This window comes from Pezoporus occidentalis, unplaced genomic scaffold (genome assembly GCF_034315485.1).
Source record: "Pezoporus occidentalis ecotype Australia unplaced genomic scaffold, CSIRO_AGI_Poc_V1 ctg23, whole genome shotgun sequence".
Lineage (NCBI taxonomy): Eukaryota > Metazoa > Chordata > Aves > Psittaciformes > Psittacidae > Pezoporus > Pezoporus occidentalis.
In genome coordinates, this window is record NW_026914180.1 from 1,988,660 (window position 1) to 2,016,596 (window position 27,937).

Sequence of the window (27,937 nt, forward strand, 5' to 3'; positions counted from 1 at the left end):
TATTTTAGCTAAAGCCTTTTATTCTATACAACTGTGAAACATCATTTACCCTTCCTGCATTGCAGACTATTCTTGTCAATCTTTCCTGAAACTGTGTTTCAAAATTATTAGGAAAAAAAAAAGAAAAGAAAAATTACAACCTTGGCCGATTTCAACCAAAATCACTGGGAGCAATTCCAATGTGTATAACAAGACAGCAAGACAACCCAAAAAAGAAAACCAAAAATCCCCAAACAGTGCCTATGGGAACAAGCATATGCCCTTGCTATTAATAAATACAAGTCAGCACAATTTATCCATAAAGGTTACAGTTCTGTTTAACCATTTAATTCACAAACATCACTACGAATGTGCAGTTAGAGCACAATTGTGTCAAACTGAGCATACACAGCAGTGGGGATTAAAAACTTAAAGTGACTCTTAAAAGCTGGGGAAAAAGACATGCTAGCTTAGTGGTGAACCATAGCTTTTGTTCAAGCAGTGACTTTGTTTAGGTTAAGAGTGCAGAAGGGAATGATTTGACTATTTTTTTCAAACAAAATACAATGGAAAAATACTTTACTTTTTGTTTGACCAATACAATTCCAGTAATAGAATTTATTGGGACTTTCTTTAGTCCTCAACCTAGATCTTGATAGCAAGATACAGGAAGCGCAAGAGCGTATGTCTCCCAAAGAAACTCTTAATAATATACTGCCCTTTGAAGGCACTTGTGCTTCTGCTCCAGACAAGAGTCATTTTTACACCATTTCTTTATGAGGATTTGCAATTTGCTCTGGCTACAAATGTTTTTCTGGGACAGCCCCACATTTTCTCACGCAACGCTGAAATGCCTTTACCCCCTCCCCCCAATAAGTTAAACTCTATAAAAAGACTACTATGAATCTATGACAGTCACAGATTTATAGAAATAACAGTGAAAAGAAGATCTGCATAAATCTATAACAAAAGAACAACTGCATATAAAACTTCCGAAAAGAAGAATAAGTATTTTTATATCATGAATATGAAATATACTTAGACGCTTCTAAAGTTTAACATTAAACACTGGAAGTTATTTTCAGAATGGTTTGAAGTTTTAACAAAATGTCATGTAAAGTTTTGGAGCACAGATACCAAAAATGAGACTAGCATGTCTTCAGAACACCTAGGACACAGTGCAGGAAGTACTTATATAGATTTTAAAAGGAAATCTTGAAGATGCTGCAAAGCATGTTCACTCTATTTTTATGAACAGCATCATTGGACTGACCCTGCTACAACATGTATCTAGTGTTCTTATTCTGCACATCAACAGCTCTCAAAGCAACAACTCCCTTGCAGTATTAAAACAAGTCTCCTGTTAACCCTTCACTTGTAATTAAATGGGCCAACCCTTTCAAATATGCAATACTTGTTTCTTTTGTTTTTCTTCTCCAAATTTCTTTAAGTGGTAGAAATGTTTGAGTAACCTGTGAGAAATCACTGTAGGAATATTATGACTGGAATGTACTAAAAAGAAAACCAACTCGTGTGCACTTCTGAATTATAGTGTGAACACAGTGACTAACACAGCCAAAATGGTTTCAGATCAAGCATGAGCAGGTGAGGATATTATGTTCTGGAAAAGAAACAAAAGCAAAAAAGAGGAAGCAAAAGTCTGCACTGGATTATGATCCATTCTCTGTACACCTCACACAACATGAACCACTCAGGGATTTCCCATCTCATTGGCTGAGACTAGGACAGACTTTAGTTTAAGTCATACAGATTTTTTTTTTCCTCTATATTACAGATCTATTAGTCACTTCAATTAAATGTATACTTTCCATCCATACTGAGTCATTAGAAGTCTCATCTACCTTAGGGGTTCAGTGGGCTTCTATAGTACTACTCTTGGAACCAGTACAGTATGGTCAGGTACTTAAGTAACCACTTGGGTCCACTTCTCCCCTCACGTTGACTTCTGGCGATAATGAAGCGTCAGATCACCACCACTCTTCCAAATGAAGTGCTTTACAGTTCGAAGGTCCATATTCGGATCCAAAACCTAAATGATAAAAATTCATCTTTTATTCCACAAATCTGCTAGACTGTCAGAAATCCAAAGATAAAACACCCTGGGGCTGGGGCAAAACAATCCCTTGGGTGGACTGTCATCTAAGATGGGGCTCAGGTTTTTCAACTAGCAAGTAAACCTGATGCTGATTACTGAAAGATTTTAGCAATGTAACATATAATTGCTTATTACCACCACCTTCTGAATATTTAATCTTCATGCAATTATTACGCTTACTAGACAACTCATTTTGGAAATATTTTAAACTCTGCTATAAATGTAGAATTCAAAACATTCAAAAAATGCTAGAAATGGAACTCTATGGAATTGTACTAAGTCCATTTGTATGGACATATGTATGAGCAAGTAATCCTGTAAAGGTTACCAGTGAGACCAAATAAAACAGTGATACCATGTAAATTCTTCAGTCCAGCTATCTGCACCCATCTGAACTTGTGTCAGCAGTAAATTAACATGATGTCAAGAAATCTATTTAGTTTTAAAAGTAACAGATAATCTAAAGCATATTTCAAGCTCTGTATTCAGATGTTCACAACCAATTAATTGCTAGACACTGGGTTTTGGCTAAACCACCCAAGGAACTTACCTGGTCCTGGCACAGAAGCTCAATCTTCTCCTCTGCTAGCACAGCAATGTCCTCCTCTTTTTCTTGTTCTCCTGCTTTTTCATTATTGGAAGAGCTAGTTGTCTGAGACTCATTATCCAAGTTTATAATCTTCTCATACACATGTTCCATCACCTTTCTCACCTGAAGCATATCACTTGCTGACAGTCGGTCTCTATACAAGGTAAATAAAAGTTTGGCAGGAAAAAATTTAAGAGACTGTATTTCTGATCTTCAAAATACCTTAACCCATCGCAAACTATACAAGTAGACAAATAAGCTGTTTAGATTAGAAGTTTACTATTAAATTATCAGGATCATGGAGAACACCATAACAGCTTTTGATCCTAAGAGTCACACAGCAGAAGAGACTCAGAAAAGTGAGACCATGCTGCATTCAGTTCTGGGGCCCCAACAGCAGGAGGACATCGACCTGCTTGCAGTGAGTCCAGAGAAGGCTGTGAACATGCTCTAAGGGCTGGAGCACCTCTGCTATGGAGACAGGCTGAGAGAGCTGGGCTTGTTCAGCCTGGAGAAGAGAAGGCTCCAGGGGGACCTCAGAGCAGTTTCCAGTGCCCAAAGGAGCCTATAAGAGAAGTTCTGGAGAGGGGCTTCTAACAAGGGCATGTAGGGATAACACTGGGGGGAATGGCTTGAAACTGGAACAGTCTAAATTTAAGTCTGATATAAGGAAGTTCTTCCCCATGAGGGCAATGAGGCCCTGGCACAGCTTGCCCAGCAAAGCTGTGGCTGCCACATCCCTGGAAGTGTTCAAAGCCAGGCTAGATAGGGCTTTGAGCAATCTGGTCTAGTGGAAGGTATCCCTGCCGCCCATGGCAGAGTGTTGGAACTCTGATCTTTAAGGTCCCTTCCAACCCAAACCAGTCTGTGATTCTATGAAGATACTCAAAAGACCAAATTAAAATCAGAGCTTGGGTGAAAAGTACTCCACACAACCCTTATTCAACAGGAAGGGGATTAGTAAGAGAAGGGCAAGGATATGGAATAAGACTACACTGTTCCCCCTACTACATTAATAGAATGGCATTCTGAAGTAATTAGCAGCAGCAGTTTTTCCACAATGTACACAAAAACCCAATGAAGCTCCTCTTTCACAAACGTCTCTGATGTGAAGAATTTAATAAGACTTAAAGAGGAACTAGGCATTTGTGCAAAATACCCAAAATTGTTGTGTGTAAGTGGTGGTAGGCAAACTGCCTGTGACATTGACTTCATAGCTGAGCATCTGCATTGACTTCCAACCTACAGAGCTCCCAGTTACAATTAATGTGACAGGCCGACAGTCTCGCGTTCCTTACTAGCAGATTTTGTACTTTTTCCTTTTAAAAAGCTATTATTTATCACTGTTAGCAATAGGAAACATAAAACTGTCATTCTGATCAATGTAATAATCTGTAAATTCATTTGTTTTCTGATTACATACCAAAAAAGACAGAAAGTCTAATTTCAGGATTTAGTTCTTAAAACATTCCTTAGCATAACTTAAGCAACTGCTCATGGAACCTAAAAGAAACCTCCAGTTCTTTCAAATATTCTGATATAATTCAAAGCTTTGGAGTGATGCTGCTTAAATAACTAGAAACTTCTACACATTCATCAAAGCACAATAGGATTCTCTGGCAAACCAGCTTTTTGTTGGTTTCTTTTTTTTGAGCTTGCAATTCTCTTTCTGCAGTTTTGAGAGTCAAATATGCATTACTTACTTTTTCAGAGTTTTTGCCCCTGATGATGAATGAGGTTGGAGGTAGAAGGGAATCTTATTGAATTTGGGCATATTTTTCTAGAAGGAAACAAATTTGAGAAGTGTTAATTTAGGATGAACTGTTACCAGCTCCTGTTTCTACCAGCTGGTATGTGAAGTATATTCAGCTCCTAATTATCAAAACCCAAGAGAGATTCTTAATCAACATAAAACCACCACAGCCAACTGCCAAATTACTCATACTCCTGAGATGCTTCAATTTAGATGATGCGCGTATCATCTAGCTTTTGAATATAAATTATCATCTATTTCAAAGGAAATTAGATGGTATCAAAAGACTGCAGCTATATGAAGAGTATTCTCTGTTCCAGGGCTCCACACTTGAAAAGGATACCAATTATACACAGTGCTTTGAATTCCAAGATTTTCTCTCAAAAGAAAGCAAGCAAAAATACCGTAACTGGACACATCAAAAGCAATGCATCTCAAAGAGTCTCGAATAAAGACCCTGAGACCACTTATTTTAAATACAGAGCAAAACATAAAATGACATTTCAGATCCTGTACAATTAAAAAAAAGTTGTTCACCTCAAAAAAAACCCAAAACCCAACACAAGTAACCCAATAAAAAAAGCAAAATCCACATAAGATACTTACATCTACAGTGATGTCAATTACCCATTGTGGCACAGTTTCATTAAGAAGCATAGATTCAGTTTCACCCCCTGAATCCCGACATAATAACCTAAACCACAGAGAAATAACCTTTGTGAATGAAAACAATTATTGTAATGTGCATTAAAAAGCTTTCAGGAGAGGATCTGCCCTTTTAATGGGCAGGGAGTGTGAACTTGGTTAGCTACCCCTTCACATCATCCACTTTATTGAGGAAGTGATCACGTATTGTCTGTAAAGACCAGAAAAAGTAGCTGCAGGAAAAAGACAGATCCATGCAGCAGAAACATGGAGAAGCATTTCAGAAGACTATAAGCTATTGCACAGAGGAATTTAAAAAGTAAAACGCTACTTTGCTCATAGATTGTATGTTTGTGTGTTGAAGTCAAAAACTGAGAAAGGCACATGACATAAAGCAGTTCTTTTCTGTTTGGGAAAAATGAGCTTTGCATGTAAAGTGTCTGCTAAGCCCTCACCAAATGAAAAGAATAAAATCAATTTTAACAAATGCACACATGCAGTTGGGAAAAAAAGCCATGTATTAATTGTATAAAGCCCAATTAGGTATTTTGTCAGAGCTCTGCAAGCCACCTTTTAGACCCAATAAACATGGCTTTTCCTCCAATAGTGTCTTTTCAGTGTTCTCTTGAGAGCCAAACATAGAAGACTTAAGATCCACTGATACAGAATGGATGCAAATATTAAGCCCCAGCTATGACGTAAATATGTTGATACTGCAGAAGAAAACACCAGTTCTCAAAGCTGCAAAATGTTACCCTGCTTTACAGACCAGTGCATGGACTGAAAGTTACAGAGTTTTCAGGCCTATTCAGCCAGAGAAACAACCCCTACCCCTCAAATTTAAAATCCACTATATCAGTAAATACAAAATGCTTCACGCTATATGAAAGCTTGGCATGTGTTCTACAGCATTATTAAACTGTCTCAGATGCATCATATACCACAGTTAGGCTTTACAACATAGAATGAAAAGACAGATCCTGAGCTCTTACCTGCCAGAGCTTAGGACCTTCTAGTGGGTCAAGGGCTTTGGGTAACGGAAACCAACTCTCTAGTAAGCAGGACTCTACTGCTTGAGTCATTAATGCTCAAAGACCAGTACAACAGGCCCATAAGAGAAATTTTACAAGAATCAAAAGTAGCACAATTTCATTCTAGAACAAAGTTCAGTTAGTCAGTTTGCAAGAAGAAGGCACTCAAAAAGAGCTCAACGCTTTGGCATACAATTAAGAACAATATACAGCTCTTACCATTGTAAAACCCCACACCTTGCTGATGCTCAAACTCACTTGTTCAGTTGGATGATGCAAAATTACCATTTACAGCTGCTTATTTTGCCTGTCAAGGGCATATCTTGAATGTATAGTACGGAACAGATGCAAGTATTCCATTTTTATAATGTTTCTGCTTTCACAAAGGAAGTTTTATGTAGCCACTGAATTTACATTCTTGAGCTTTTTTACCTGAACAAGGTGCGTCCTCCAGCCTCACCAAAAATAACTGGGGTATGTGGCGGCACTTGAAAGTATCCATTTCCTTTCTGGACTCTGTTCTCCTGCTCACCATTCACTGTTGGAAAAAAAAAAATCAATGAGACTGCACTAGGCCTTTAAATTGGGTATACATAGACCAAAGAGTGTTTTCTCCACCTACAGCTAACATATTTCATAAATTAACAAAACCATAAGCTTCATAAAATCCAAGAAAATCTCCATTTCCAATGCACAGCAAGTATATGTAAAAGGAACAGTAGAGAGTACCTTAGTTCAGTACCAGTTTGTGAAGGCATATTTCAAAAGACTTTGAGAAAAGGGAAATTGAGCTCACGAGCCAAAACCTGATTGCTAGTTTTCTCCAGTTCCTTAACAGGATACTGAGGATTTGTCAAACTGAACAGTATTAATACTAGAAATCAACTAAAGAGATTCCATTGAGACAAGACTACTTTCCCCCTCCACACTGACAGTACAAAACTCGGAAGGATGTTAGCTTTGCTCTTCTACCTGGGTTTGCCAGATGTCAATAGCGTACTAGTAAAACTCAGACTCGTGTTTCCTTCAAGTCATTGCATTTTAAATTCAATGTATTTTTAGCTAGTTATAGCAGCGTGGTCTTCAAACACTGAAGAACCTCATTTGACATCAGATGGATAGGATAAGATTGAAGAAAAGTCAGCATTATTTATGCACCTCTTGAACCACTGTTCAGAGAGCAGCTGTTCAGAGCAGGATAAATACTGCATATATATATACATATGTACACAAGGGTATGTAAGTATATATGTGTATATTTAAGTTCTTGTCTTTACACAAATTTCAGCGTCCAACAGTGTTATCTTCTTAAGTCACTGTTCAGCATCAGTTTAATTGTTCCTTTTGAAAGGGAAAATGAAGACTGATTCTGTAGTGAATATTCTAAACATTCCACTACTCCACAGCTATTCACAGAAATAAGTCGTGTAGCATCAGTGTTCCAACAATGCAAAATCCTGTGAGTTATACTTCTCATATATTGTCTGGCTCTCAAGATGTAGAGTGCCAATACACAGAATTGTAAGAATCAGCAACTTTGTCCAGAAGAGCCTGCCAAGTGCTGTAACGCACCACAGAGTTCATTTTGGAAACTAACTCTGGGCACAATCTTTGCCACAAAAAGGCAAGATATTGCTGAACTTACAGTTTTCTAATCGCCTTATCTGTAGAAAGTCATTTTTTAATCACCAAAACCAAGACTTTTTAGTCAAAACTGATCTTGGTTTAAATAATTTCAAATTTAAGAATTAGACAGTCTCCATTATTCTGCCCAACTCTGCCACTATCTTGTATCTTACAGAGCTATGCTTTTTATTTCATACAGGATTAGATTCAGCATTATTACACCAGTCAAAGGTGGTATTGTATAGACCTTCTCTATGTACTATCCTATTACCCACTGAATATATTTTCTACAATAAATTTTCCTTTTATTTTATATTGCTCATAATGCCTAGAAGCAAAGTGGAATTATGTCAAACAGTGGCTAACATTTACTAACTGAATAACAACTCTTTGCTGTCATTATCTAGGCTGTCTCTTTCCCAAGTCAAGCCTTAGTTTTGCCAGTAATTGTTTTTCATCAAGACATTATGTTTCTGTAACTTCAGAATCATCTGTTCGCCTAGTTTTCAATGTACTAGAGTTCTACGATTTTTGCTGATACTTTCAGAAGAAGAAAACTACTTAGCAAATTTTGGTGAAAAACTAAATTAAAAGAACTTAGAAAACATTAGTCTGTAATGCAGAGACAAGAAATATAAACCGAACATATAAACAAATCCTAAAAAAGGAAAATATTAAAATACCAACCATGATTTATTTCATTTTCTTCTTCATCCATTGGATTGATATGTGTCCTAGGCCAATATTCCAGAAGTGCTTGTAGCAGAAGCCCTCCAAGGTTTACTGTCAAGACATAGTGAGGTACAACTTCCAGTTATGTAAAAACCGATGGCATAATATTCTACATCTGATCCACAGATTAAAACTTTCCCAAAAGTCTGAGCGGCTCTGTTCCCAAAACAAACTATTTATGGGCACAGAAAATCTCAAAGCCATATGTTATAATCTTTCAGAAAAAGCTGATTTTAGAATCACTACTGTTGGATCACTTACTTGCTATAATATTCTCTAGATTAGGCAATAGTTCCAAGTTGAGGAATATCACTTTTTTGCTTCCAGAAGGTTTAAAACTAAGTTAAATAGAAAACCTGAACTTGACTGAAAATTTTCCAAAAAAAGCAAACATTCTCACTGGAGAATTCCTCTGCAGAATGCAGCTACTGGCATATGCGGCACTGGAATACATAAGCATAAATGGTGGATTTTATTCTGCTTTGTCTCAAAACACTAATATTAGTTAAAACTTACATTTTGGATCAGAACCATCTGGACTGCTAAATCCAGCATCTTTTGCTGAAACCCAGGCTGCAAAGCAGTCACTTTCATCCAAAGTAATTGTCAACATCTGTTGGGAAAAGACCACCAGGAAGAGGAATGCAATAGCTGTTTTGTATTAAATAAGCCTATAAATTTATTTTGTTCATTACTGAGCTGGGAATAAAAACCAAAGAATTTCTATGTGCATGACAGCACACTTTGTTTACCAAGCTGTATTAATTCATAATTGGTATTGGTGGATTTAAACTGACCACACCATGAGGAAAACAAAAATTTAAAAAAATCTGTTATTCAGTTTATTAAAAACTAAAGTAAAATTTGCTGGTTTGCTTCAAAGGAAATATAAATAATCAGATAAATGATGATTGTTCCTCAAAACTCGTAACACACTAAAACATTTGTGAACAAACAGTATTATGAGAATATATGAAATATGACATTAGAACTACAGATTTCAGAGTTGTATCTCACCCCAGTTTTCAAGTCTACTGAGAACCAGTTTGGCACATACACCATTTTAAATCTCTTCTTAATTTCTTCTTCAAAATCTACTTTCCCAAGGTCTTCAACTTTACATGCCTGTACAGCAAAAGAAATGTACAAGTTTTAAAATTCTGAGTATCACAACATTCTGAGTCACAACACCACCTCAGATCTTGTACTTGACTTCCATATGCAGTTCTGATTTCTCCACAGGTACTGTAGTCCAGCAATGCATGAGTGAAAGGTTCAAACTTTTCTCACAAAAAATTGCACAGTAGTTTATGCAGTAATTTCTACTGTTTTATCCTTTCTTTCTGAGGCAGTGGAGAGGTATTACATTAACAAATAACATTTTCCCTATCACTGAGTAGCTGTCTTCTAGCATTCCCTGTCATTCTTCTCCTCATTAGTATCAATATTTCAGTACAACCCAGTATTTGTTGCAAATCTCACAACAAATTCAGCTCAACTACTGCAATGGGACCAGCAGTGGGTAAATCTGTGTGCAGATTCTTTTTGCCTGTTTTAGTTTATTTGTCTGTTTTATTTTGTACTTCTATTTTTAAAGTTTCTCAAGTAAGCTTGTTAATATCCAAACTCTCATAATCCACTTGCAAACTTATCCTGAAAACTGGAACACTTACAGCAAACTCTAAAGATAGTAACCCTGCAAGACTTATTTCCTCAAAATCCAGGAAAAGTTACAGGAAGGAAAGACTGAAGGGTGTAGCTACATGTAAGAAAGGCTTCCAGCATCGTCAGTAAAGAGACTCAGCTTTAGAGTGCAGTGATCCTACATGTAAGATAACACTTTGATCTGTCAAGTAACCTCATCTATAAAGTGAGTATGTATTTAAGCATGCCTAAGAGATGCCTCTGAAAGCCGTACTAACAAAAAAGAACTGAATGAAGGTACCAATTAACATTACCATTTGACTTTGCTCCTGATATTTAACACTGTACTTAAATATATAACTGTAATATAACTCTAATTCGAAAGAAAAGCTATTCACTTTTCCACAAAAGTAATCTAGATAACTTCTAGTACAAATCTATGTTCTCCAACTTAATTTCCTTCTTTCCCACTTTATTCAGCAACTTGATACAAGTTGGCTGAGTGTGCTTTACTTCATAACTGAATCTTGGCTGGAGAACTGCATAGTTAGACGCAAAGATATTTAGAATTTCAAACAGGATTTTTCAAGAGAAGAAATTGCTGACCATCTCACTGATCTGGGATCCCAGTACTGTCTCTCTGCATGCTTTTCCCGCTCCTCTGATCAATCACTGTGTAAAGCAAGATACCAAAATGCCATGCCAAGTCTCTCCCTTCTTACCAGGCAGGAGCCATGCTTCCTGCCTACCTTCCTTCCAGTCAGTCCTGCATTCCTGCCTGCTATCTTGCCAACTAACAAGGAACATGCGAAGTTCACACTCCCAGAATAATACACAGACTAATCCAAGCACACTCACTTGGGATGTATGGGTTTGTAGGAGGACCTGAAGCACACATTTCCCTTTTGCAGGCTAAGCTTTCTTTCTGCACTGGGTAGACATGCTCACAAGCCTCTATGAGCCCTCTTCGAAACGCAACCTGATCAAACCAAACACCACTGTTTTCAGGGATAGAATTCAAGGTGAATTTCAGGTGAAGGAAGACATCAGTACTTTACTGAATGTCAGCTTCACATCAAGCAAAGATGCAGAAAAGCTCAGAAATGCCCCATCTCCTTTTAAAAAGCAATTTTTGCATTGCTGTGTCTAGCAATAGAAAGATTGCTTCCTTTCTACCAAAGGAATCTTTCTCACACACACAAAAATATATAATAGAGGCACAAAATAATTAATCATCCAACAGTAGACGATCTAAAATTATATACTTACCTTCAAGACATCCCAGTATGCCACATTATTATTCGTGTCTTTGGTTAATATGTGTCTCTTGTCATTAAGAATGTGGCACTGAATAATACTAGCACCCCCTAGCAAGCAAACAAGAATTAAGGTCACTACAGTGATTTTATTTTTTTAGAATATTACATTAAATTAAGGTGTATAACACAATATGTGTGACTGTTCTTTGGTCTCACTATTTTATGTAAGATCTGGGTATCACCAAGGTTTAAGCACTATTTTAACTGTAACTAGCACTAGATCAATGATAACTACATTGGCTTTATTTTGGCTGAAATCATAGTATCAAGTACCTAAAAACTTCACCCCATCTTAAAGATCCACCAGTTCTGCTAATGATAACAGATTTTATAAGGTACTCTGGAAAACAGCTGTTTACCTTTTATAACTTGGTCAGGCTGTGTACACAGGGGCGGTATGGGATTGGTACAATCATTATCATAATCTCCGGATGCTCTAAAATTATGAATTCCCTTCAAAGTCTAAAGAAACAAAATAGATACATACATAATAATCTATAGACTTTGCTTTTATCTGTGAGTGACAACTGCCAGTTCACATTGCCATTTAGATGTTAACTGTCCAGTTCTAAGCAAGATAGTTTAGTTCTAAAAGCAGCACAAAGAGATAGCAAAGGAAGTAATTACAAGCGTAATGTCTTTTGATCAATTTCAATAGTCACAGTTCCTGATTTTTTAAAAGAAAGCTTAAAGACCACAGCAAGTCACAGTGAAATTGCAAGCAACAGTTCCCAAAAACAAGACTGCAAATCCCATGACTACTTAATTGAATTCATAGGGTTTAAACTGTACCACTTACCCATTTATTCACAGAGGATTTAGTTGTTGCAACCCAAAGTGCTGGAGGAGGATCAGCTGATCTATCAAGCTCCATCTAAATAATGAAACCACAGATACTTTCAGACATGTTTAATTTTCCTTTGTTCAATTAATATTTGTTCTGCGTACACCTGCTCCCATACTCCAATGTATCTGAGAAACAACACTAGTTTCAGTTTACTAAAGAAATACAAACTTGTTTTAGAAAGACAAATAACTAAGCTGCAATTTTTGAAATTCCAGGGAAACTGTTTCCAATATTCAACAAATAAATTCTGGACAAGAACAACAGTAGATGCAATGTGTCTAAACACCCCGTATCTAAAGTTGCTTCTACCATGATGCAATCTCGTCTAATGGACAGTTTGGTAAATACAATATTTTCTGAATTACTTTGCTTTCAAATACTTCACATGGTTAAAACCAGAACGTGCTAAGTTCTGTACCAATTAGAAACCAGACCTTTATACACTTGGCTCTGCTGTTACATTTCTTCAGTAATAACCAAATCAATGTAGCTGGTATATTACAGTCCCCCTTTGTTCTTTGTACAGCTGACCATAGGTTTAATTTTCCATTTTGAACTGCAATTTCTCAGATTCTGACTTTAACTACAGTAATATATCCAGGATTTTATTTGAACATACTAAGCCAAATTTTACTCGTAAGGAAAGACAGATTGCTTATATACTGCTATCTGTTTCAATCGCACATTCCCTATACACCTACATGTTTCAAGGTCCTGTCATCTACTTAACAGACAGCAAAATAAGGAAAAATTCAAAAAGAATTCTCTTCAGAAGACTCATACTTCCGCATAGAGTTTTCTCCAGTTAAGAAAACTGCATGTTTAGGTGTTCAAAAAACCCACAATAAATTTTACCACTGGTTCCTATGAGTATGTAACATATTCTAACACAGTCCTGTGCATACACATTACTGCTAAGAAACATCCATTTTTGTCTAAAGCCTTGGCATTGCCAGCTTAATTTCTTAAAACTGTACTAGTCTGCTAAAAACAACTTTTCATGTCTATAGCATATTCAATTTCAGTAATATCTGAATTTGCATATTTTAAGTAGCTGCTAAGCATTTATTTTCTTCAGACAATTAGGCTTCAGGTGTAATTTAGGAGACAAAGCCAATACACTGAAGCTGTGGTGCACTTGTTACCCAATATACATTCTATCAGTTTATACCTCAAGCCGTTATTAAACAACATGCAATACAATTACACTTTAATACTGTGAGCATGATTAAACCCTGGAACAAGTTGCCCAGAGAGGCTGCAAAGTGTCCATCCTTGGAGATATTCAAAAGCTGTCTGGACATGGTACCGGGCAATTGGCTCTAGGTGGCCCTGCCTGAGCAAGGGGGGGTTGAACCACATGACCTCCAGAGGTAATTTCCAACCCCAACCATCCTGTGATTCTCTGAAGTAAACTCAATTACCTTAAGAACTGGTGCCTTTTCTTCACAGATAAGGACACGGATATCAGGGTTTCGTAAATCTGTACAATAAATCTTCCTGTCTCTTCCTCCTGAATAAACATGAGTGAAGGCTTCATTGACCTGCAGAGCCCAGACACCTTCATCATGGACTCGATATGTGGCTATACATCTCTGCTGCCCAAGGGACCAGAGGCGGATAGTCCCATCAGAGCTGCCTGAAAGACACTGAGCAACAACCACCATACTTAGATCAAGTGGGTATTTAAATCTTCTGAAATAATTTTGTTCACAAACAGCTTTCATAATTCTTATGTTTTTTTTCCATTAAGACGGTGCTAAATAAAGCCTGGCAGTTAATAACTCTAGTCACCCCTTCCATTGCTAGATGGACCCTGTAATACATTAGAGCTTTCACCCACCAGCCTCCCTCCCTTAATCATTACAATATTCTGTAAATAATCTGTAAAATACAAAATGTAACTTAATAAGTAATCTATGGTATAAAACAATTATATCAAAAAAGACTAATGACATTTCTGTATTCTGTAAAATGCCTTTGTCTCAAGTTAAAGCACATACCTGTGTGCCATCTCTGTTCAACAACAACGCTTTTACGTTGTCTGTGTGCCCTTTGAGTTTCATTAGTTTTGCACAAGTTCTCGGGTCCCACACCCTTAGAACCTACATAAACAGACATTGGATAACTGGCATTAACATCCTTCTTCCCACCAGTGCACTTTCTCTACAGAAAATTAAGCCTTTCTGAATAAACTGACACTTATCCTGAACAGAAAGACATCCATCACAGAAAACATACTTCATTAAAACAAGAGGTACATAACTACATTTTATGAACCTCTAATAATCAGATGTGATTTTCTTTGCTTGATTTTATTTTCTTTTGTTATGGCTTTTTTTATCTTCCTAAGAAATTAAAGAATGAAAGTGACTGGAAACAGGATTATCTCAAGGTTAGATTAGGTAAAAAATTAGATTGCCAGGAACTTCAGGGCATTTCACCTTCCTTTACAACAAACAGCATGGTTTGTCTCTTAGGGACACTTGAACTTCATCATCACATTTCATTTCCCAGTTCCTGCAGGGATCTTACAAATTGCTGGCACCACTTTCTTCTTACCTGTGGCAGCTGCTTCAGTTTTTATAATCATCTCAGTAATGTGCCAGCCCAGTCAGATCTCTTGTGGTGAAATGGTAGAAAGGAGGTTACACAAGATGATCTAATTGTCTCTTCTGTGTATTAAAGCTAGATGGATATATATACGTCTTCAAACTGAGGTAGGTAGTTGTATCCTACACTTACACTCCCACTTAAAAAAAAGTGTCTATCCTCACTATTAAAACCACAACAGCTGCTACAGACATGACATTGAAAAAATGAATAAAATTGCCTCTTTGTACTAAACTTTGAACTGAAATAGAATTAGCCTTACCAGACTTTCGCTTACCTTTTCAGTGGACCCTGATACAATAACTGTTCCCATTTGATTCATTGCAAGGCTGTAGATTGAGTCTTTGTTCCCGCTCAGGGAAGAAGCTATTTCAAAATAAAATTTACATTTTCAATCTTAATGCTGTCATATGAAAAACATACTTCTTCACTTAAAACACAGCATTTTAGGGTATTTTAATGCCCTTTGATCCATGGAAATAGTGTCACTATACCTCATATATACAGCTACTTTAAGAAAGACTGTACACAGCATACTGCTAGGAAAACCCCATCCCAATTCTTAATCTACTGCTACATAAAAACAAAGGAACCCCTCAGACTTATGGTAATTACAGTCGTTGTAACCTTTTGGCACCACAATACAGTGCCAGGACCATCAAGGTACTGCTGCTCTTCTCAACTACTTTATTAGAGAATTATACTTCTATGTGATCTTATATTACATCTCATTTGGATGCAAGTGCAGAGGTATTTTTTTTCCAAGCCAAGCAGCAGTATGATTCTACATTAGATATTAAATGCTTTTCTCTTAGTTCAGCAGAGACGCATTACCGAAATTACACTGCAGTACTGAAATGTGTTACTTGAGCACGGATGCTACCTCTGCATTTGTGAAAACCATATGGCAACTCCTTAGCATCACAACCACCACCAGAGCTGAGGAATTCTGGGCCATGTAGCCTAATCTACTTTTGGACAGCGTAATGCACCAATCCCTCAACTGGGAAAAGCACAAACGCAGCAATGAAAATCATGTATTCAGAAAGCACCATCTCAATAAGCCTCAAACCCATACAATTGGTATGCCAAAAAAGCTGTGAATAGCAACAAACTGTATTGCCAGCAAAAATGTGAACCTTTATATAATCATTTATGTATATTATAGAAGTAAGTTTCTAACAACAGCATTTGTGACTTAATATCATAAACATTTTGTCAGAGTGGAAGAATTATGCACCTTTACTTCAGGGTCCTCTTAACCACTAGCTACAGCTATCCAAATGTAATCTATTATTCGTAGCCAAAATAAAGTGATAGTATTTCACTGTCCCCAGAGGACAGTTGAAGGCATAAAGCAGAACTGAAAACTCTTGAAGGTTAGCCCAGTGTTCAACAATGATAATAATTTATGAAAAGAATGTACAGTTATTATAAACTGAACATCAGAAATGGAAGAGAGAATTTTAAGTCTACAGATGCACAATTTATGCCAGAACAAAAGCAAAGCTTGACTCCACCCTTTCCTGGAAGGGACTACCTCTCAAAAGCAAAATACTGAAAAAAATGCAAAAAAATTATTATGGCTATGCTGACTGAGAGGCTCTTTAAAAATAGGCTCCTTTTTAATGCTGGCTTGCGTACATTACTTCCCTGTAATCAGACAGGAAATTAATGCACAAAACAATCTTCATTTGCACTCTGAAAAAAATCAATATTTGAAAGGACTGAGGAAAACCAGCTTCTTTAAGGACATAGAACATGTTCTTCTCAACAGAAATATTGTTAGTTGGGAGCACTAGAAAGAAAGAAAAACAACTCCCCTGCTTTCCTTTCCTCCCCCTTATGAAGATTACTGTTTTAATTCAAGAAATGAAAATTTATTTCTATCATCTTAGAGGTAATGTCTCCATTTCCATTTGATCTTGGGCTCAAAACAAGCAACAGTTCCTCAGCACTCACCATCTCCCATTTATGATTCACTTGAATCATTTAGGTTCTGTATCACTGTTGCGGTGTTCATGAAATCTCCCTCCCCCCTTCCCTATAACTGAGGTTTCCTGTGAGCCAACAAATGCATTCTTCCTTCAAAAACTCCCTGTTCAACCAGAAATTAGCATAACTTGCACTTAGCTAAATTTGGTGATAATTCTACTTTCTGTGAAAGAAAGCTTCTGGGAAAGATAAGGTAAATCTAATCCAGTTATGTCAACCATGTGCTATCCCAGTACAATCCTGCAGTGCAACACAGCTTGCTAGAATCCATCTCTCTTCTGAAGCCTACCCAGACATGCCAGCATTAAAAATTAAAATCGTCCTGTAGAGAGAACAAAAGCAAACCTGACAGTTCAACCTATCAGATGCACCTTTGGTTTTAGAACCTACCAAATCCATAAAATTAATACACCTTTCAGAATTAGCCAAAACTTCAATTCAAAAAAACCACATCAAAACAACTATATGCCTGCTTCTTATTTACACAATCGCATATTCCTGAAATTTCTTAGAAGTGTATCTGCCAATCCCAAATTTTAGATTTGCAGATTTTTCCTCAGACACTCCTAACCTAGGAAGCAAGTAGTCTTGTTAAGAAAGTTCAAGTGGCAGTGTAAGATAGCATGTTCTTTCCTAATGCATACATCTGAGCCTCTGCTACTCTTTAAGCATGCATCCAACACTAAGTATAAAACGAAAGAGATCAGTCACTTTGAACTCATTTTCCAACCTATTTACAAGCAATGAACACACCGTAGGCAAACTGTTTCTCAAGCTAAAGCTCTCTTAAGTGTTAGAGAATACCAGCACATTACATTTCAGGAGAATATGTTTAGAGACCTGCTCTCTGTCCTACATGGTACATCTGTCGGCTGCTCTAGATTTTCAGCTACTATGGAATACAACAGATGGACTGATTATATGCTAAAATGACCTTAAAATTTTTTGCACATTTTTTGTGTACACACAGGTATCTATGGTTTTAAACTGATCCCTCAGATTATACTGCTCAGTAAAATGCATTGCTTGCCTCCCCTCCCTAGATACCTACTTGTTACGGTGTTATTTGAGGCAGTCAGTGCTGTTAGAGTATTTACATCCCAGAGGAAAATCTGTCTGTCCAGCCCAGCAGATGCTACCAGTTCTTTGTCTTTTGCATATGCTAAGGCTTTCACATAATCCTACAATAAAGTAAATATGACAATATGAATCAACAACATTATCCATTTAAAGTCTCTATCTTAATATTTAAAAGACTGCCAGTGATAACACACAGTATTTAAAGATGTTTTTCACCTTATGCGTCCTTAGTGTTGACATGCAAAATCCCTTATGTGCATTCCAGACTTTAACAGTAGTATCTGAAGAAGCAGATATCACTAAATTGGAAAGAATAAAGAGTAAACTTTAATGGCTTATATATTAGAGCATATTTGTACTACTCCAACATGCTTTTCAAAAAGATTAAAAGAATCACTTCTATACACATAATTCTTCATTAAAAACGCCTGCTTACACTATTTATCAAATTTACAATATACATCACAAATTGATTATACTAAAAGAAGATGGAAAACCATTAAATCAGCAAATAATATATTGTTATACACAATTTATGAATACTGTAGTTTTCAAACATTTAAGTACTTACATGTTTTACCATTGCAGCAGAGCACAATATCATTTACCCAATCTGTGTGATGTTCCATAGATGCTATATATGGGTCTTGCTGCAAATTAAGAAAAAGTAGTTTATAAAATCTCATTGCAACTGGAAAAGATTGTGACTATGAGACCCTACTGTGGTACTTTCTTCAACCTTCAAATGGGTCAGAAGTTGCCTATGCAGAGTTGCTTGAAGTCACTATTCCAGAATTCTTTTGTGAAAGAACTACGTAACTGTGTAAGATATCACAGTATGAGCAATAGCAAAATGATTTTCCTATTACACTAATTGGCAGCTGTTAAAGAAACATTACCAGATGTATACCTATAGGCAACTGACTAGCATGATAATTGGAAAAAAGTAGATTTAAACATAGGAATCCTCCCATGACTTACCTTGTGCTGATTGACACTCCATATCCTTATAATAGAGTCTCGTCCTGCTGTGAAGAGCCTATTTAAGGCTGGATCCAGCTGAAGTGCATTTACCCCATTTCGGTTATACTTCTCCACTTCATCTCTAATCACATAGGACACCTAAAATACATTTACACAAATTCAATTATGGTATTAAGATATCAACTTGGCCATAAAAACATTTACTTTAACCTTTGTGAAGTTTTTCAGATAGGAAATATTAAGAACTTTACAAGCATTAAATAAGTCTGTCAGTTTGAGAGTTACCAATACCATCTGAGTCATTTCACCCTCCCAGAAAAAATGGGGAAGAACAATAGGGAAGATATGAGCAGTGCTAGAACTGGAGCCCAAAGGATTATCTAATTGTTACAACTCAAGCTTAGACCCAGAGAATCCTTAGTTGAATTCGCTCCTCTGTGCAGGTTATTTTGGGTGGTCTTAGACAACACGCTGAGTTTGTGTCTCACTTCCTAAGTAGTTTTTGTATTTTCTATATTCTAGGATGACAGTATTTCTCAGACTCACAAGGGAAAAGATATGGTCTCTAAGGATTACAAAGCACTGAAAGACTGCAGATACAAATTCTAGCTATTTCAAGTGTCACTACTATTTTTAAACCAGTTTTTAAAAACTACCTGTTTTCTAATATAAGCAGCACAAGTATTTACTGCTCTTTCAGTAAATGATTCCTTTGGTTTCTTTCATTCTGTATTTGACAGTTCTGGGTGTATATGTTATTTCACTGTTTTGTTCAGAAACACCAAAGGGAGATTTAAGGAGATAAAGCCACAGCACTCTCCATTATCACTGTTCAGTAAACACAGTTAAAATGCACTGCAGTTTCTTCAGAGCTACTCCATTCACAGTGTGCTGCATCTCTCCTGATGTTTACACATTACCCTGAGGAAAGCCCTCACATTCAGAGAAAAGGAGGGGAAGCTGACAGCTATGCCTCTTCCCCAGTTCTGTAAAATATAATCAGAACAACGTGGTCAAATTTTACGCTTGGTATAATCCAGTCTGCCCACAGCGGGAATCATTTGGATACATAAGTACCAGTGTTTTGAAAATTCTTTCAAGAAGTAGCATTGGGCTAGAGATCTGAAAGCAATTTTTCACTCCAATAACTGCATTGTATCAATATAAAGAAAATGTTTTCCAAATCAGGTCTCAGTTACACAAAATAAAACCAACAAATTAAACAAAATGTTCAGTGGTCCTTATCACTAAAGAAATGTTTTACAGCATTTCAGATTCTATACCACAAGAACTGATGTGTCCATTTGGTGAATGTGGGCAATACCTCAACTGAATTACCCCACCCCATCCCAACACAATAAGAGAACTGATGCTTCCAGAAAGTACACATCCAGTCCTATTCTCCATTTTAGTAACAACTGCCACAGCTCTATAGAACAACACTGAAGGATGAAAATTAAGAGCCTTCTGAATACATATGTCCTTTACTAAATTTATTATGTTCCACTGCTCTTCATAGAATCATAGAATAGTTAGGGTTGGAAAGGACCTTAAGATGATGTAGTTCCAACCCCCCCTGCCATGGGCAGGGACACCTCACACTAAACCATGTCACCCAAGGCCTCGTCCAACCTGATCTTGAACAATGCCAGGGATGGAGCATTCACAACCTCCCTGGGCAACCTATTCCAGTGCCTCACCACCTCACAGTAAAGAATTTCCTCCTTATATCCAATCTAAACTTCCCCTGTTTAAGCTTTAACCCGTTACCCCTTGTCCTATCATTACAGTCCTAATGAAGAGTCCCTCCCCAGCATCCCTATAGGCCCCCTTCAGATACTGGAAGGCTGCTATGAGGTCTCCATGCAGCCTTCTCTTCTCCAGGCTGAACAGCCCAAACTTTCTCAGCCTATCTTCATACGGGAGGTGCTCCAGTCCCCTTGATCATCCTCGTGGCCCTCCTCTGGACTTGTTCCAACAGTTCCATGTCCTTTTTATGTTGAGGACACCAGAACTGCACACAATACTCCAGGTGAGGTCTCACAAGAGCAGAGTAGAGGGGCAGGATCACCTCCTTCGACCTGCTGGTCACGCACCTTTTGATGCAGCCCAGGATACAACTGGCTTTCTGGGCTGCAGCATTTCTTGCTGATAGTCTTTGCTAGCCGCTCACAGTTCCTGTAGTCACACCTCTTCCTCCCAGTTTCACATTGTGCCCTAATTTCCAGCACTTTGTTACTCTCACCCATTCCAGACTAATCCATAGTATTCCTTCTGTCTACACTCAAGTCTCTGCCTACACACATATTCAGAGACGTTACTAAGAGAAGACACCATCAACCTTGCATAACAGTGATATGTTAAAATATTTCAAATACTTTAATGTGATGCAGCATGTGTATGTGATGCAAAGTGCAAGATATATGTGGAACTCCTCACCTGGGCTTGATCATATCATGTCTACACTGCCAGAAGACCCAAACAGACCACTTGAGTAAAAAATGTTGCAAACAAAGCCAAGGTTTAATACAATACAAAACACAAGGCAAAGGGATGGCCATCAAGTTCACACTGCTTTCAAATCCTCTGAGTAAAGCCAATGAAAATATTCAGCTAAAAATATGAAGTATGAGCAGGTAAGATGCCTTCTAACACAAATAACTCTACGATGCCATGAAATTAAAGAAATTAAAAACCTAAATATCAGGAGATCAAATTTCATTTTAGTTATTAGGGAGAAAAATCTCTTCCTGACATACAGTATCAGACTCAAGCTCAGGAGGCACCCTTCACTTCTTGCTTCTCTAACCTGCTAGCACAATGTTTTTTGACAAATCTTTAATTTTTAGATTTGATTCTCTTCTGTTAGTCATGTCCTGTATTTGTTGTATTTTCAGGTATAATATAGAGTTCTTTATTCTACTCTATCATTGTTCAAGCCCAGCTGGTAACTCAGAACCACACAGCTGCTCACTCACTCCCCCCAGTTTATATACTGGCCATGATGTATTGTGGTATGGAATATGCCTTTGGCTAGTTTGGGTCAGGTGTCCTGTCTCTGCATTGTCACAACTTCCCCTCCTCCCTGGCAGAGCATGAGACTAAGGAAGTCCTTGTTTAAAGTAAACATTACTTAGCAACAACTAAAAACATCGGTGTTATCAGCGTTGATCCCAGGCTCAAAGTCAAAACCATAGCACTGTACCAGCTATTAAGAAGGATAAAAAAAAAAAATAAATGACTGCAGCAGGTGAACCCAGGACACACTCGTAAATAAGACTGTCAAGCTATGTTAGTGACCCAAGCATTTTAAAAAGGAGACTTTTGCCCTTGATAATGCTACTTTTTTTGATTTATGGGAGTTCAAGTAAAGAACAGCCATAAATAACCATTTTAAAAATGCAGAAAAGCAAACAGTTGCTTACTCTAGTAAATAATGTACCTTTCATACATGATCAATACCGTGGAAGTTGAATCATATTTCTATATTAATCTTGACAGAATTAAAGTTTTCATAATTTCTTGAAATGCAATAAATATTTTCTTGCTAAAATAAAGAACTAAATATTTTTATTAACATAGAAATGAGCAGTAAAAAAAGCTCACAGAGATGAGATGTAGTAAAACAATCTTCACTTCTTTCTACAAAGTTATTTGCATACCTGTTAAATTTCTGTATAGAGGAGCTTGAAAATGTGGCTGTCAGCTCAACTAAGCAGTGGTTTTCCATCATTCAATGATGTGACTGGGGAAGATGACAACTGTTTCCCACTACCACCAATACGGAAATACTCAAATGAAGGTCAAATTTAATTTGTTCTTTATTCTGCTTAGGAACTTCCAAACATGAATTTAGTCGAACACCTCTTGGCAAGTACTGTTTATTTCAAGAGAATGAAGACAAAGACAGGAATTATATTGTTTCAGGGTTAATGAGTAGATACAAGAGTGAAAGCTAAATCTCAGCAACTGTGACAGCTATTTTTCAATGATAAAGGTGATTCTAATCCATATGAACCATGTGCTCCTTAAAAGTCATTTTTTTTATTTCTAATAATAAAAGCATAAGGGGAGAATATTAAAATGGAAGAAAATGATTCTGTGGTAAGTCTGCTGGATACCACATCAACATTTCAAGTGAATGCTGCTATTTGGGCAGTTCAGTAAGGACAAGACAAACCACTTTTCATGAAAAGAGTATGAATTAAAAATGATTACTATGGCACAAAAAAGGACTCTCCAACTCTTAGTGGAGGCCTAATGACACTCAAGTAATTGTCAACTCCTCACACTGGAGATACTTAAATTTAATTTCTCATCCAAACAAAAAACTGTTAGAAGGTCCACTCCTAAAAAAAACCCCTAGAACAAGACACATGGAATATGTGGCAGAAATAAAAATAACCTCGCAAAAATTTGCTGTACACCACATGGAACCTTTTAGAAAGACAGGTATAACAGCAGAAGTATCCAGACTTGTATTCAAATACATTAATTATATGGTAACACAGGGGGACAAATTAAGGATTCCAAAACATCTGTTGAAAGGGTGTTGAAATGCCTCTCTTAACATACGGAACTTAAAACAGATCAACAGTAGCAAACAACTTGATCTGAAAAACCCGACATGGTGTAAGAGTGCCAGACAGCAGGCAAGTTCACTAAGATGAACAAAAAAACATTGCTGATAATCCACATGTGGTTCTCTATTATCTTGAAGAAAAAATGGTCAGGAAACGGGGGATTCTGTTTGGTTGGTTTTTTTTTTAATTTGAATAGAAAGATAAGAACTATTAGTAAATATAGTATTTATACAAACAAATACAAAAAAAAAAAAGCATATATTTAAGTATGTGCGTACACACATATACCTAACCAACATAAAAGCAACAGGCTTTTGGCTGAGAAGCAATTGCTGTGATAAAATTCAACTCTGACCTGCAGCATATACATTTTTATCACTCTAGATAAGATACCATAATCTGCCTGGAAAAGACTGTGAAGGTCATCAGGAAGTTACGACTCTTAAGCCGCATTCACTTCAAACAGGGTGCACTGAAAGCACATAACTGCTTTGTTCATTGCATTGATTTATTTAAGTCAGTTGCAAACCACAAAGATAATAATGACTATGATACAGATCACAGTGGTTTTATTGCCACGATGGTCTGGCAGGAACAAGACTTGTGGGATATGAAATATTTTAGTAATGACCAAGGCCTTTTACATTTGTACTGCTGCAGCTTTTATAAACTCCCTTAATGAATAAGAATCACTGCAGTAGTGCACAAACATTACAAGGTGATGGACACTCATTATACAGAGTTGATGGCATTCAGTACCCTAAATGGATCAGGATTAATCATTTTAATTACTATTCAAGAGCTCCAGTGATAAAGCTACTGTAGACAGATAACATTTTGGCACACAGAGCCAAGTGAATTTCCTACAGTACCTACAATGTGTTTCCTGCATGGATGAGTGTACCAGCTGATCTGAAATCTTGTGACCCTTGCTATATTACAAGTCTTATAACAGATTTTGCCTTAATAGATGGGTAGAATCTGCTTTTAGTAACACCACCACACCATCACGGTGGAGGAAACAGTGAACAGCTGAGCTCTAATGACACTCATTCCTTGTTTATAAGTAAAGAAAAATTTCAAAGACACAAATGCTATTGCAAGCAATTAAAAAAATGGAATTTCTCATAACCACTGGAAGGATTCCATGAGATTTGACATGAATCACATTTAAAAAAGGAGAGCAGCAGCAGTCTACCACCAAGGGTAAAAAACCCTAAACTACTCCCTTAGTAAGTTAGTAGGGCAATAGTTAAGTTTTAAAATTAAGAACATATTGATACTTGAATTTTTATCAAACACTCCAGGCCTGAGAATAAAAGCAATGGAAAGCATTAAGCAGTTAATTCTATCCTTTTACAATGGCATCAACTTACTAGCTATTTGTCTGCTTGAGTATTATACATCAAATAATAAATTTATACATTTATCATCTATAAAATATAAATGTAGATGTAAAATCTAATAAAGGGCAGAATACAAAATCTAATGATACTATCAAAAATATTTTAAATGGGTTTTAACCATAAACATCCCTAGAAAAAAAGCCCTATTAAAAATGGTACAGAATCAGCAGCTGAAATATTTTCAAATGCAAGGGTTTTTTGTTTCACTGCTTTCTAATTGCTGTCATAATGCAGTATTTGTGCATAAATATGACAAAGTCAGTGCAAAAAGATCTTTTTATTCTGTAGAAGACAAAGATAAAAAGGACTTAACATTCATTCAATAATGTTACATGGAAGATGCTAATCTAAATCACTTATGGAAAAATCCCCATGTTCTATTAACAGGTTTAGAGTGTGGGGTTGAATTTATTCTGGCCAGGCAGCACGTTTGGGGGAGCAGTCACAACATAACCACTCAAGGGCTGCTACTTTAAGTGACCTGCTCAAAAGTGGCTTCACCTTAATTCACAGTAACATATCTGAGAGCTACATCATATGGCCAGCTGTTTCTCATCACACAACAGTGACACCTCTGCATCCCCATTTCACTTATCATAGAATGGCTTGGTTTGCAAAGGACCTTAAAATCATCCCAGTTCCACCTCCTGCCATGGGCAGGGTCACCTCCCACTACATCAGGTCGTTCAAGGCGCTATCCAACCTGGCCTTGAATGCTGCTAGGTATAGAGCATTCACAACTTCTTTGGGCAGCCTGTTCAAAACTCTAAATCAGACGGCCTTTCTACTGCAGCCCTCAGACATATATCACTAAACTTACAAAATACCAACAGCCTGCTGGACATTTCAAATACCTGACTTACATGCAAATAATAAACTTCTTACATGTTTTTATGTGTGTAATTTATTTTGAGGCCTAAAACATCTATTCTGATTTAACCCTTATAAACATAAATTATATGCAGAAGCACCTTAAACTGATGATTTTGGATGGTTCTGCTTACCAGTAAAACAGGTGCATCCAAGATAATAATAGTTCTGATTTCCATAATCTTCAACCAGCTCTCATGCCATGTAAGGAATCAAGTTCCTCCATGCCCGAGAGGTATTTCTTAAAATAGCTTCTTCCCCATGCCTCATAAGTTTGGGAGAAATCCTCTCCCTCTCCCACCCCAACCCCCAAACTTCATGTAGCAGCACCCTAAATGCTTAGCCATTAGGAAGCAAACGAAATCATTAGTGGTTTTAACTCTCCATCAGCAGCTCATGGCTATAACAGCCACTTAGAATTCCATTACATGAACAAAATCCTGTCTCTAACCAAGTAGGTGAAACAATAAGAGCACAAGAAAATACTTAGTTTCTACTCAAGGGTTTATATATGCTTATAAAGTTATTCTGCAGATCAAGACTTACAATGTACTGGCTGAGACACAGCAATACCTTAAGTGGGAAAAAAAAAATATCTCATAACAATGAAAGTGGAAAATAAGACATTGTAAACCAACAGAAAACCACCTGTAAATACAACATATTGACCTAAGTAATATTTGCAAAAGCAATACAGTAGTAAAAAAGGAAACAACATACTCTTTGATGCATGCTGCTGTCAGGGAAATAACACTTCATAAAGAAATAGGACTACATCAAAGAAAGCTCTAGTTATCATAAAATCTCCCTCCTTATGAGAGCAACAGCAAAAACTTGTTTATAACACAGGCAATGATGTCAGTTAAAGGCTGGTATATTTTGGATTCTTTGTATTTTAAAGAATGTCAGAGGATTTTTTCAGTAGGGCAAGGGAATTCTTTATACAGCACTGATCGAATGCTTACTTTAACCACGAAAGGCACTAAAGGCTATGAAGAAGTGCACATTTCCTCCGTGTAATAAACCGCAAAAAAATTTGTTCAAAAACCAAGCTCACCTCTGTCTGGAAGGATTCTAATGTTATTTCAGGCTTAATCAATATTTCTCCCATGAACAGCAGGCAGATACAGCTGAAACTTGCATTTGCCATTAGAGGTAGGCAGCTCTGTGCACTGAGAAAGCATTAAATCTTTTCCATAGTGAAAAATGTAAAAAAGTTTAAATTGCTGATAGTATCACAAAAAAGAACAAAAAAGTTGAGAACCATAATAAAACAATTTTCACGACTTTTAATGCTTGCACTCTTGGCTTTTTATACACACTTCATTAATTCCAGTCTCCACCACGGCTATAATAGTGTACTCATAGTTACACAGGAGCTATACCACGCGGTCTGATCGTCTCTCGCGTGAGCTGAGAAAGTTTTTACACCCACCAGACAGCTCCTGCCCCGCTCTTCCTTCAAGAAGCACTGCGCGGAGCTGAAAAGGGCAGACGGGGGGGAGCTTCAGTTCAGCCTGTCAGGGCTGGGGCACCTGACCCCATTCGGCAGCTAGCTGCACCTTTTCCCCGTCGGCCGGCCAGGCCGCGGTACCAAAGGCAGCCACCCCCCCTCCTCACAGGACGTTAGTGGATTCGCGGCGGCGATAGGGAAAAGGTGTTGGGGAGAGTGGTGGGTTGGTCCCCCCTTTACCTCAGTGTTGTTGGGAAAGGGAAGGAGGCGACTGCATTGCCACAGAAACCCCCAATCTCTGCACCTCCTCAGCTGATAGCAGCCGCGACTACAGCCCCCCCCGACGCTAGGCGACAGAGTCCCAGGCAACCCTGCCTGGCCCGGCGCACTACCTCCGCTCTCCGCCACCTGCTCGCCGCCCAAGTGGCAGCGCTCCGCCTCACCACCCTCCTCCAGCCGGGCCAGGCCGCGCCAGGCCCCCGGCGCTCCGCGGCCCCCCCCGAGCCCCGCCTCGTCCTCACCTGCACTTTCCGCCGCCCCGCCGTGTTCTGCCGATGATGCGCCGCCATCTTGCATGTTGACACTCCAATGTCATTTCCGAGGCGGGACAGTCGGGCCGGAAGTCAGCTCCCCTCTCCTATCGGAGCCCGCGCAGCGAGCTGAGGCGGGAGT

General features: G+C 37.7%; 1 protein-coding gene across 2 annotated transcripts; it reads right to left on the reverse strand.

Moving 5' to 3' along the window:
- Nucleotides 1-27,937, reverse strand: WDR48 (WD repeat domain 48). 2 transcript variants are annotated; one of them, XM_062621386.1, is made up of 20 exons: nucleotides 27,787-27,879; nucleotides 26,870-26,984; nucleotides 18,951-19,091; nucleotides 18,541-18,619; nucleotides 18,186-18,268; nucleotides 17,941-18,070; nucleotides 15,172-15,260; nucleotides 14,285-14,386; nucleotides 13,706-13,930; nucleotides 12,234-12,308; nucleotides 11,794-11,896; nucleotides 11,385-11,482; nucleotides 9,489-9,596; nucleotides 8,988-9,084; nucleotides 8,427-8,522; nucleotides 6,546-6,651; nucleotides 5,044-5,131; nucleotides 4,388-4,464; nucleotides 2,646-2,838; nucleotides 1-2,029 (listed from the first exon to the last, which is right to left on the reverse strand). In XM_062621386.1, the coding sequence occupies exons 1-20, from the start codon at nucleotides 27,858-27,860 to the stop codon at nucleotides 1,934-1,936; spliced, it is 2,175 nt and encodes a 724-aa protein (XP_062477370.1). In that variant the 5' UTR covers nucleotides 27,861-27,879; the 3' UTR covers nucleotides 1-1,933. The 2 variants fall into 2 exon arrangements, with proteins under 2 accessions (XP_062477370.1, XP_062477371.1); XM_062621387.1 differs by lacking the exon at nucleotides 26,870-26,984 and having other exon boundaries at nucleotides 27,787-27,937.

Coding starts and splice junctions, on each gene's coding strand:
- WDR48 (XM_062621386.1), bottom strand. CDS start 27,860: ATGACATTGGAGTGTCAACATGCAAGATGGCGGCGCATCATCGGCAGA. Junction 18,071..18,185: donor CAACACTAAGGACGCATAAG/GTGAAAAACATC, acceptor ACTTTATTGTAG/GATTATGTGAAAGCCTTAGC. Junction 2,030..2,645: donor AGCTTCTGTGCCAGGACCAG/GTAAGTTCCTTG, acceptor TTTATCATTTAG/GTTTTGGATCCGAATATGGA.